This window comes from Chrysochloris asiatica, unplaced genomic scaffold, assembly GCF_000296735.1.
Source record: "Chrysochloris asiatica unplaced genomic scaffold, ChrAsi1.0 scaffold00013, whole genome shotgun sequence".
NCBI lineage: Eukaryota > Metazoa > Chordata > Mammalia > Afrosoricida > Chrysochloridae > Chrysochloris > Chrysochloris asiatica.
The window spans coordinates 25,409,205-25,421,484 of record NW_006408531.1 but is presented as its reverse complement, the minus strand read 5'-3'; the positions used below and the strand labels follow the sequence as shown (position 1 = coordinate 25,421,484).

Sequence of the window (12,280 nt, the reverse complement as noted above, 5' to 3'; positions counted from 1 at the left end):
AAAACAAGTATTTCCATAGATATACTGAAGCTGCATAGAATTTGCTTTTAAAGCATAAAACAGAATTAGATGTTTGAGTCAGCTGTAAAATATTTTTTCATGAAATCCTCATTCTAATTCTTCATCCTATGGATCAGGCTGAGGCCTGGTACAATTTGGAAGCGATGATGCAATCTAAAATATGTAGAAGAAACCCAATGGTGAGAATAGCTCTTGCATTGTACTTACTAGAACCTCCCATGTCTGCCATTCAGTGAATTTTGTGGGGGAGGAGGAGGATAGAATGGGTGTAGGGAATTACATCACTTTCTCACTCAGTCAAACTCCTGATTTATACTCAGAGAGAATGCAATGTGTTTCACAACAAAATACAAACAGAAAAATGTTTTATTTGTTCATTTTCCAAAATGGATGATAAGAAACTACATAGAGAATAGAGGTCTGGATTTGGGGAGATAAAGTCACCCAAAAAAGCTATAAGAATATTGATTTTAATCTTTGATGTCAAGATTATCACTAAAACAAACAAACAAAACACTTGTGTTTTTATTGTATGCTATTTTTGTTTTATTTTCTTTCTGTATTTCACAAAAGGGAGTTTCCGACGTCTTTGTTGTTGTTATTAGATGTCATCAAGTTCACACCAACTCACAGTGACCTAATGCACTACAGAAGGCAACACTGTCCTGTCCTGCACAAATCATACCATCATTGCTGCGATTGAGCCCAGTACTGCTGCCATTGTGCCAATCCATCTCTCTGGGAATGTTCGTCTTATTTGTTGACCCTCCACTTTACCTTCTCTAAGGACTAGTCCCTCCTGACACTATGTCTGAAGTATGAAAGGTGAACTTTAGCCATTTTGACTTCTAAGGAACTTTATGACTGTACTTCCAATATAGCTTCTTTTGGCAAACAATGGTGCTTTTCATATTCTCCAGCACCAAGTCAAGGACTTCATTCTTCTTGGATCAACTATCAACACTCGTGGAAGCAGTAGTCAAGAGATCAGACGACGTATTGCATTGGGCAAATCTGCTGCACAGGAACTTTTTAAAGTATTGAAGACCAGAGATGTCAGCTTGAGGACTAAGGTGTGCCTGACCCAGGCCATTGTGTTTTCAATAGCCTCATATGGATGCGAAAGCTGGACAGTGAATAAGGAAGATCGTAGAAGAATTGATGCCTTTGAGTTGTGGTGTTGGAGGAGAATACTGAAAGTGCCATGGACTGCCAAAAGAACCAATAGATCTGTTTTGGTAGAAGTGCAGCCAGAGTGCTCTTTGGAGGCCAGGATGGCTAAGCTTCGTCTCTCCTACTTTGAGAGGAAACAATCGTTGGAGAAGAATGTCATGCTGGGTAAGGTGGAGGGTCAGAGAAAAAGAGGAAGACCTCTAACGAGATGGATTGGTTAGGTGGCATCATTGATGGACTCAAGTGTGGCAGCGGTAGTGAGGTTGGCCCAGGATCGGACATTGTTTTGTTTTGCTGTGCATGGGGTCGCTATGAGTCGGTTCCGACTCGATGGCACCTGACAACAACAACAACAGCACCATAACTCAAATGCATCAGTTTTTCTAAGGTTGTTGTTAACTACCATGGAGTCAGTTCCAACTCACAGTGACCCTGCACAGGGTTTCCGAGGCTGTAAATCTTTACGGGAGCAGAAAGCCTCATCTTTTTCCCGTGGAACAGCTGGTAGTTTTGAACTGCTGACCTTGAGGTTAGCAGCCCGATCCGTAACCACTACGCTACCAGAGCTCTTTTCCTTATTAAATTGCCCAAGATTCACACACATATGAGATTATTAAAAATACCATAGCTTGGGTCTGATGCACCTTAGTCCTCAAAGTGAATTCTTTGCTCTTGAACACATTAAAGAGGTCTCTTACAGCCGATTTGCCCAATGCAATACGTCGTTTGATGTCTTGACTGTTGCTTCCATGTGTGTTGATGATTGGTCCAAACAAAATGAAGTTGATGACAACTTCAATCTTTTCCCCATTTATCTTGATGTTATTTATTAGTCCATTTGTGAGCATTTTGTTTTCTTTCCATTGAGGTGCAACCCTTACTCAAGGCTGTGATTGTTGACCTTCATCATAAGTATTTTAAATCCACCTCACTTTCAGCAAGTAAGGTTTTATCATCTGCATATTACAGGTTGTTATTGAGTCTTCCTCCAATCTTGATGCCACATTTTTCTTCTTATAATCTAGATTTTTGGATTATTTGCTCTGAATACATACTGAATAAGTATGGTGAAAGAATCCTACCCTGGCACACATCTCTCCTAATTTTCAACCAGTCAGTATTCACTTGTTCTATTCTACCAACTGCTTCTTGGTCTTTATACAGATTCCTCATGAGCACAATTCAATGTTCTAGAATACTCAATCTCTGCAATGTTGCTCACGATTCACACAATTGAAAGCCTTTGCATAGCAATAAAGCACAGGTAAATATCTTTCTGGTATACTCTGCTTTCAACCAAGATCCATCTGACATCAGCAATGATATCCCTCATTTCACGTCTTTGTCTACATCTGGGTAGGCAGAACCGCTAGCAAGCCCCTGGAAATGTGTGGTTGCAGCCATTTTTAAATGATCTTTAACAAGATTTTGCTTACATGTGATATTAATTATATTGTTCGATGATTTCTGCATTCTTTTGGGTCAGCTATTTCTGAATGAGTACAAATATGAATCCCTTACAATCAGTTGTCCAGGTAGCTGTCTTTCAAATTTCTTGGCATAGATGTGTGAGTGCCTCCAGTGCTGTATCAGTTTGTTCAAAGGCTTCAATTTTCATTCTGTCAATTCCTGGTGCCTTGTTCTTTGTCGATGTCTTCAGTGCACCTTGGACTTCTTGCTTCAGTATCATTGGTTCTTGAAATGGTTTAACATCGTCCAATTCTTTTTTGTACAGTGACTTTGTTGTATTTCTTTGATCTTCTTTTGATGCTTTCTGCATCATTTAGCATTTTCCCTATTGAATTCTTCAATATTGCCAGTCGAGGCTTTAATTTTTTCTTCAGTTTTTCAGCTTGGAAATGTTGAGCATGTTCTTCCCTTTTGGTTTTCTAACTCCAGGTCTGTTCATGTTTCATTATAATATTTTACTTTGTCATTTTGAGCTGCGCTTTGAGATTTTTTTATTGAGCTTTTTAACCTCTTCATTTTTTTCTGTTTGCTTTAGTATCATATGCTGGAGAGCAAGTTTCAGAGTCTCTTCTGACATCATTTTGGTCTTTTCCTTCTTTCTTGTCTTCTTAATGACCTTTTGCTTTCCTCCTATATGATGCTCTTAATATCGTCCCACAACTCTTCTGATTTTTCAGTCATTAGTGTCTAGTGAATCAAATTTGGTTTTGAGATGATCTCTAAATCCAGGTAAGATATGTTCAAGATCATATTTCGCTCTCATGAACTTATTTGCATTTTCTTCAGCTTCAGCCAGAAATTGCTTATGAGCAATTGATGGTGTGTTCCACAATTGCCCCTTGCCTTGATTTGGCTAATGATATGGAGCTTTTCCACAGTCTTTTTCCACAGGTGTAGTCAATTTGATATATGTGTTTTCCATCTGGTGAGGTCCATATGTATTGTCATCTTTTAGCTTGTTTAAAAAGGTATTTGCAATGGAGAAGTCATTGGTCCTGCAAAATTACATCATGTGACCTCCAGCATCATTTTCATAACCAAAGCCATATTTTCCAACATCTCCTCTTTCCTTCTTGTTTCCAACATTTGTATTCCAGTCACCAATAATTATCAATACATCTGGACTGCGTATTTGATCAATTCCAGACTGAAGAAGTTGGTAGAACTCTTCAATTTCATCATCATTGGCTTTAGTGTTTGTTGTGTAAATCTGAATAATGGTTGTATTAACTGGTCTTCCTTGTAGGTATATGAATATTATCCTATCACAGACAGCACTGTACTTCAAGATTGAAGTTGCAATGTTCCTTTTGATGTTGAATGTGATGTCATACCTCTTCAATTTGTCATTCACAGCATAGTAAATCATGTGATTGTCAAATTTAAAAAGGCCAATTCTAGTCCATTTCGACTCAGTAATGTCTAGGATATTGATGTTTATGCATTCCATTTTTGACAACTTCCAATTTTCCTAGATTCATGCTTCTTACATTCCATGTTCTGACTATTAATGGATATTGACAGCTTTGTCTCCTCATTTTGAATTGTGCCCATCAGCAAATGAAGATCCTGAAAGGTTTACTCCATTCACATGACCACAGTCAGCTTTAATCTGAAGCAACAGCTCTTACCCAATTATATTTTGAGTGCCTTTCAACCTGAGGTGCGCATCTTCCAATAATATATCTGACAACATTCTTGGTGCTCTTTATCATGTTTCAGTGTTCAATATTCTGGTGCTGTCTGACAGTTTCACTACTTTTTGTAAGATTTTCAGTGACTAACCATAGTCTGCTTTTCCGTCTTGTTGGTCTGTCATAGTTTAGAAGCCCCACTGAAGCCAGTCCAAATGGTTGACCTGTTGTTGTCAGGTGCCATCGAGTCGGAACTGACTCATAGCCACCCCATGCACAGCAGAATGAAACAATGTCCCATCCTGGGCCAACCTCACTACCGCCGCCACACTTGAGGCCATCAATGATGTCACCTGGCTGATTCATCTCATTGGGGGTCTTTCTCTTTTTCTCTGACCCTCCACCTTACCCAGCATGACATCCTTCTCCAGCAACTGTTCTCTCCTGACAACATGTCCAAAGTATGAGAGGCGAAGCCTAGCCATCTTGGCCTCCAAGGAGCACTCTGGCTGCACTTCTTCCAATACAGATCTCTTGATTCTTTTGGCAGCCCATGGCACTTTCAACATTCTCCTCCAACACCATAACTCAAAACCATCAATTCTTCTACGGTCTTCCTTATTCACTGTCCAGCTTTTGCATGCATATGAGGCTGTTGAGAATACCATGACTTGGGTCAAGTGCACCTTAGTCTTCAAGCCGACATCTTTGTTCTTCAACACTTTAAAAAGGTCTTGTGCAGCAGATTTGCCTAATGCAATACATTGTCTGGTTTCTTGGCTGCTGCTTCCATGAGTGTTGATAGTTGATCCAAGAAGAATCCAACATTTTGGTTAGTAATAAAAGGCATTAATTAACTGTTTGCTCCATCCAGGAACAGAGGACTATAATATATATTTAAAAAACAAGCAAACAAAGCCAAATGCCCAATTAAATAAATAAATGTAACTCTTCATTTTGTCCTGATCTTTTATGTCAGGTGAAGCACAATGTGAGACAACATTATTTATGTTTTTAATAATTTGAAATATTAATTTGACTGGTACTCCTTCAAGAGTAGGACACCCAGGGCAACTATATATTTCTTGATGCAGTATAGTCATCACTAGTCCATGAGCCCCTTCTTCAATTATTGTTTGTGGAATGAAAATGGAAATAAATAATGGGCCTGGTTGTCTGATGTTAAGGGCATAACTATTCCTTTGGAAATGTATTGCCTATTTTGATCTTTTAGATCACTAACAATAGACATAGGTACAAAATTGTCAGTTTTCAACACCTTTGTCGTGGAATGATTACCAGTTCCAGGCTCTAAATTTCATTTTCAGTGACATAAAAGTAGTTTGCATTTTCTCTCCTTTGTCTTTTTTGCTTCTCATTTTGAGTTTGCATACAGAGCTGCCAAAGAGACAGTTAGTTTATAGGCTCAGTTTCGGAAGCAAAGTAGACGAGAGCACATACTGAACGTATGTTCTACTGGTATTGATGAAGTGAGGTTGGAAGAGGCTTGGAAGCAGTCTATTTCTTCCCAACTACCACCTCCTCCATGAATATTTTGGTTATCCTCATGCTAGAATTTTCAAAATAAGCATCTAGCTATGATAATTATTTTATATCCCAATGATCCTGAAAATCTTCCGGATGATTCGGATTTGCTGTGCAGGTAGAAAATAACAAGATCTACAAAGTGATTAGTTAATTCTAATTTTGTAGTGGTGTTGGGTACACATATTGTAAGGATTAGAAATTTTGTGACCAAGCAGTGTTAAGCATAAGCATAGGGTCTTGGTGTGACACTATAGGGTAAGTACTGGGCTGCTAACAACAAGGCCAGTGGTTGAAACCCACCAGTCACTTCTCAGAAATCCTATAAGGAGTTATTATGAGTCAGAACCTACTTGACGACAATTAACAACAGCAAGAGTGACCAGCAAGTAACGGGTTGTTGTTGTTGTTAGGTGCCATCAAATTGGTACCAACTCATAGCAACCCTATGCACAACAGAAAAAAACACTGCCCGGTCCTGGGCCAACCTCACAATTGTTGCCACACTTGAACCCATTGATACTGCCACTTTGACAATCCATTTCACTGGGGGTCTTCCTCTTTTTCTCTGACCCTCCACCTTACCAAACATGATATCCTTCTCCAGTGACTGCTCTCTCCTGACGATATGTCCAAAGTATGAGAGACGAAGTTTGGCCATTCTGGCCTCCAAGGAGCACTCTGGCTGCACTTCTTTCAACACAGATCTGCTTGTTCTTTTGGCAGCCCATGGCACTTTCAATATTCTCTTCTAACATTAACTCAAAAGCATCAATTCTACTACGGTCTTCCTTATTTACTATCCAGCTTTCACATGCATATGAGGTTATTGAAAATACCATGGCTTGGGTCAGGCGCACCTTAGTCCTCAAGCTGACATCTTTGCTCTTCAACACAGGTACTCAGTGATAATGAAAGCAGACATAAGTGTGAACCTATATCTTGGCAAGACAGATTTTAATTTAAATTAATCTAGTCAATCTTGCCTTAGAGATATAATTTACTAAATTATATATTTATATAGAGTCCTGGTGTGGCACTGTAGGGTAAGCACCAGATTGCTAACCTAAAGGAATATGGTTCAAATCCAGCAGTCACTCCTGGGAAATCCGATACAGGGTCACTATGAGTCAGAACCAACCTGATGGCATTTAATAACAATAACAACAATATTATATATGTCTACATCTCTCTTGGAATCCTGCTGTGGTGCTATGGGCTAAAGCACTGGATTGCAAGGTCAGTGTGAACCACAAGATTGGTGGTTCAAACTCACCAGCCGCTCCTTGGAATCCCTATAAGCGTCACTGTGAGTTGGAACCAACAGCAATTTATCTCTCTTTATATATATGCCTATATTAATTAGGGAGCCCTGGTGTGGCACTGTGGGTTAATGTGTCAGACTGCAAAGCCATTTGAACCGCAGGGTCAGCGGTTCAAGCTGACCAGCTGCTTCTCGGATACCCTATACAGGGTCGCTATGGGTCAGAACCAACTCGATGGCACTTAACAACAACAACAGCATATTAATTAGAGATAATGTGTTTGGTGTCAGTTGACTAAGAATATGATGGTCAGAGTTGTTTTCAAAAAGTATCTGGAGGACTTTGGGAAAGTTTGAGGCAGTTTGAAATACAACCACCATATTTAAAGTCGTTTTTATATAAATGAACTATCATGTTCTTCATAGCATAACTTACCAGAAAGCTGGGCTATTATGGCATTTATTCTCAATTAGTTCTAAGTTTTCGGTCACTGTAAATTTATGATCCAATGCTATCTTAATAAGATTAATGATGCATTTTGTCAGGAACTTAAAATAATCCTGTGGTTCTTTGCTGGATCATGTGGAGAAGCCATTTGAGAGTTCAAAGTGGTCCCTATCTATTCCTTATTTCATTCAGGACATCTGCTGCAGAATGTAAGTGTTGATACACTCTAAGCAATTCTTGCTTAAGAATCATTGTAATATGGTTACCTCTGTTTTATTTTGTTGCTCATGACAATAAAAAGACATTTTTATCTTAGTCGTGGATGGAAGATGGTCAATAATAATAATAAAAAAAAAATCCACAGAATAACATGAACTATTCTTTTTGGTTTAAAAACAAAATAAAACAAAACAACAAATCAAACCAGAAGCCTTCAAATCACCTTTTTATTTTGGAATCTGGAGTGGGCAGAACTAAGTGGCAGTACAATACACATTTGAAAGGCCTGCAAATACTAGCTAGAACTAGAATGTGTACTCTGCTTGATTTTGTTTGCTTCAGAACTACTGGCTTTGACTTTATTTTTTCCCAGCTTACAAGCATTGTTGTGTCTGGACAGTTATTAGTTCAAATTGAACTGATTTTCCAGTTCTATAAAACTCTTCATCTGCACAGTGGATCAAGTGCACTAAGTTACTTCCTGCAGTGCACAGCTGGAAGTCATTCTCTTCGGCAACATTGTGTTTTGTCCCATTTTTATTTTATACCCAATGTTCCTACACACCCACATCGCTCAGAATTTCATCAGACAAGTATTTCCTTTTCTTCCTTGACACTTTTTAGAACATTTAAAATTGGCATGTTCTGTTTTTCTTTTAAATACGGAAGCACTTGTAAACAGCTCTGTTTGCTTGTATGAATGTTTTTTGAAAAATACTCCCCAGACCTAGAAGACTAAAATGGAATGTTAGAAACATTCAGACCATTTCCTGCTATTCTGTGAGGTGAGAGGTGCTTGGCATGAACTAGCAAGAGAATTATTGTGCACCAAGACTATGATGACAGAAAGAGAAAGAAAGAGTTGAAGGTGGTGGAGATCTGTAATATATCACAGTAAATAATTTAGAATTAAAAAAAAATTATTAAAAAATTAGTATATTGAACACGTTCATTTAATTGACTGTAATGATTTTCCTATAGTAAATCTCCGAGTTGAGTTCTGGTGTGGCACTGTTTGATAAGCAATGAACTGCTAATGGCAAGGTTGATGGTTCAAACCCACAATCTGTTCCTTGGAAACCCCACACCAGGGTCACTACGAGTTGGAACTGACTCAACAGCACTTAATAACAATAACAAGTTATTTATTATATGATGATCTTGATAAGCCTTAATAATTCCTAGAAAAATTATAATTTGAGAAATGAAAATGCATATGTACATATGTATATATGTTTGTGTTGTTGTTATTGTGAAGTGCTGTCGAGTTGGTTCTGACCCATAGCGACCCTGTATAGGGTTTTCGAGGAGCAGCTGATGAGCTTGAACCATCGACCTTGCAGTTCAAACGGCTTTGCAGTATGGTGCATTAACCCACAGCGCCACACCAGGATTCCATATATGTGTATGTCGAGTTGATTCCATCCCATAGCGACCCTGTATAGGGTTTCCGAGGAGCAGCTGGTGAGTTTGAACCGCCAACATTGCAGTTCAAATGACTTTGCAGTCTGGTGCATTAAGCCACAGTGCCACACCAGGACTCCATATATGTATACTTCTATATAAATATGTTTTGGTACCTCTGAGCATTCATTTAAAAATAAATATAATTATAGTAAGGACAATAGTTAACATTGCTACTAAACAATATTCATTGTTATGACTAGCGTCATTCCTATTTTATGATATGATAGTGTTCCTGGCTTTCCCAAACAATGTGTATTTGTCTGCTAACACAAATGCTAGTGGTGCTACATTATGGGGTGGGGAAGGGGTGGGGAGCCTAAATACCTACTTTGGTAGCCAAGAAAAGTCTCAGGATTTCTACTGGGGAGTATTGGTGAGGTGGAGTCTACTAGATGGCAGCACCTTTTGTTTCCTTTTCTCCCTTCTTTGATCTTGTAAATTTTAAATGAATCATCAGTTTTCATTTTTCAGTTATCATAAACTTGTTATTTTGGATTATCCTCTTTGTGTGCCTGTGTGATGTATGTGTGTGGGGGCATATAACTTTATTGATATATTCATTTGATTTCTTATTCATTAGCAACAGAAATCAATATTGTTTAAAAAAGCAAAAGTATATTTAAAAAGGAGTCCTGGCGTGGTGCTATAGGATAATGTACTGGACTGCAAGGTCAGTTTGAACCTTATACAGGGTCGTTATAAGTCATAACCAACTTGATGGCACTTAACAACAAATAACTAAAAATATTGGAAATACATCACATGACCTGTAGGTTCGATGGAAATCACTGAAAACTGGACTTAAGAGATAACAGTCAAGAGATCCATTCTTAGGTTTTATTATATCAACAGTCTCTTCTGATACTGTTGTCCCTATCACTGTAATGACCCGATCTTTTTGTTTACCCTGTCCTGTTTCACATACTCAAGATTCAGAATTCAAGGTCATACACAGATATAGCAAAAAATTAAAAAAAAAAAAAAGTCTTTGTATAGTACTTTCTTCATTATAAAACAGTCTTCATTTTCTCACAAAATAAATAAAAAGTTACATGAATGGCTAATGTTTTTCTGACCAGTTATGTTACACCCCATGTACAGAATGTCTCAGTGCGGAGAGCCACAGAGCAGAGAGATGAAAGGAGAGGTAAATTCATTTACTAACAGAACAAACACAAAGTTCCAAGCATAAGACAGAATGTCTATATGAACTCAAAATTCTAGGGATTTCAATAGAAAATGAAGACTAAACGATTTAATGTGAAGGACTTTGTGTCAGAGACTGGATGAAATAGACCTATTTGGCATGGGATAGAGTTATGATAATTTGGCATGGGATAGAGTTATGTTATAATTACTAACATGCTCCTAAGAACAATTGTGACCAATTTTCTGTATTCCTAAGTATACTTTCTTCAACAGAAAGTTTCAATTAATTAAAGAGTGACTTCTATTTAATGACTGTGGTATATTGTCAGTTAAAAAGAGATCTCTACAGCTCCTCCAAAATCCTAGATAGTGTTGCTGTGAGTCAGAACCAACTCAAAGGCACTTAACAACAAGGCAAATACTAGAAACACATAAGCAGAATTGACACTAAGTTATGGAAGGTAAACAGACAGATTTGAGTTCTTAGATGCAATGAATAGCCTTTCCAGCTCCACACAGAAATGGGCCTCTATTTAAGCAAATCAAGCAATTTCAATTAGTGAAATAAATAATCTGTGATGGATCACGTGATCATGGACTACTATGACGATTTTTTTCTGGTAAGATATTGCTGTATAGAATGACTTCGTTGCACAAAGGGCAGTAAAAAATGGTTTTCCAAAACTTCTCATCATTCTCTAGCTTTTCCAGCCTGGATAAAAAGGGATTATAACAGCCATTATTGCTAAATAATATTTGGAGCATAAAAATAACCATGACAACATAGTTTTGAAAGAACTTTACATGTGATTATATTTTCTTACTTGACCTAAAGAACTGAAATGAAAGGTAGAGGTAGTTATTTGAAAAGTTCTGTAGATATTTTGACAATAATGTAAACACAGACTTTTAAATACTATAGCAAAGACAAGAACTTCTTTCTAATTGAAAGTTAGAGGTTAATGAGTAAAAGGACTAGGATCAGCACTCGACTGCGAACCAGAAGGTCAGCAGTTCAAACCCACCAGCTCCTCTGAGACCCTACACAGGGTCATTATAGGTCAGAGCTGACTCAATGGCATTAACAACAACAACAATAACAAGCACAAAGACAGCTTTAGATTCCAGGTTTAGCCTATGGTAAAAAAGTGTTCTTTTGAGAGCACATGCTATCTGTGTACTATTGTTGTTGTTGTTAAGTGCCGTCGAATCTGTGTACTATACCACATTCAATTTTGTATTTAATTGTTACTGATTACTTCTTTTTGAATTAATTGGATATATAAATATCATCTCTTAATTGCGTTTAGCAATACTGCAGAATCATGCCACTTGGTTCTGCACCACATTTATTTATTTGTCCATCTTTTCTAGGTTTATTTCCTGCTGTATTGAATCTTGCTTCTAATGCTCTCATCACCACCAATGCAACATGTGGCGAAAAAGGACCTGAAATGTACTGTAAATTGGTAGAGCACGTCCCTGGACAACCTGTAAGGAACCCCCAATGTCGAATCTGCAATCAAAATAGCAGCAACCATTACCGTATGTATTATAAGTTTGTGTGGTGCGGGGTAGGACCTATAATAGAGTTATTTTGAGGCCAAGTTGCATAAAAGCCAAAGACTTGGAATATTAAGAATTTCTAGAACTTTTCCCACTGTGATCTTTTTTTATGGCCCCCTATAGGTAAGGAGCTCTGGTAGTGTAGTGGTTACAAATCGGGCTGCAAACCTTAAAGTCAGCGGTTCGAAACTACCAGCCGCTCTGCGGGAGAAAGATGAGGCTTTCTACTCCAGTAAAGATTTACACCCTCGGAAACCCTGTACAGGGTCGCTATGGGTCGAAACCAACTCGACGGCACTTAACAACAACAACAACAACATAGGT

General features: G+C 38.1%; 1 protein-coding gene across 1 annotated transcript in view; it reads left to right on the top strand.

Annotated features, from left to right (window-relative positions):
• The first annotated feature begins 10,983 nt into the window (after positions 1 to 10,983).
• The window catches only part of LAMA2 (laminin, alpha 2), a 747,229-nt gene continuing 745,932 nt past the window's right edge, over positions 10,984 to 12,280 (top strand). The window contains exons 1-2 of the mRNA XM_006834727.1: positions 10,984 to 11,010; positions 11,701 to 11,935. Of these exons, the coding sequence (XP_006834790.1) occupies positions 10,984 to 11,010; positions 11,701 to 11,935 (262 nt within the window). The remainder of the gene's footprint in view (positions 11,011 to 11,700; positions 11,936 to 12,280) is intronic.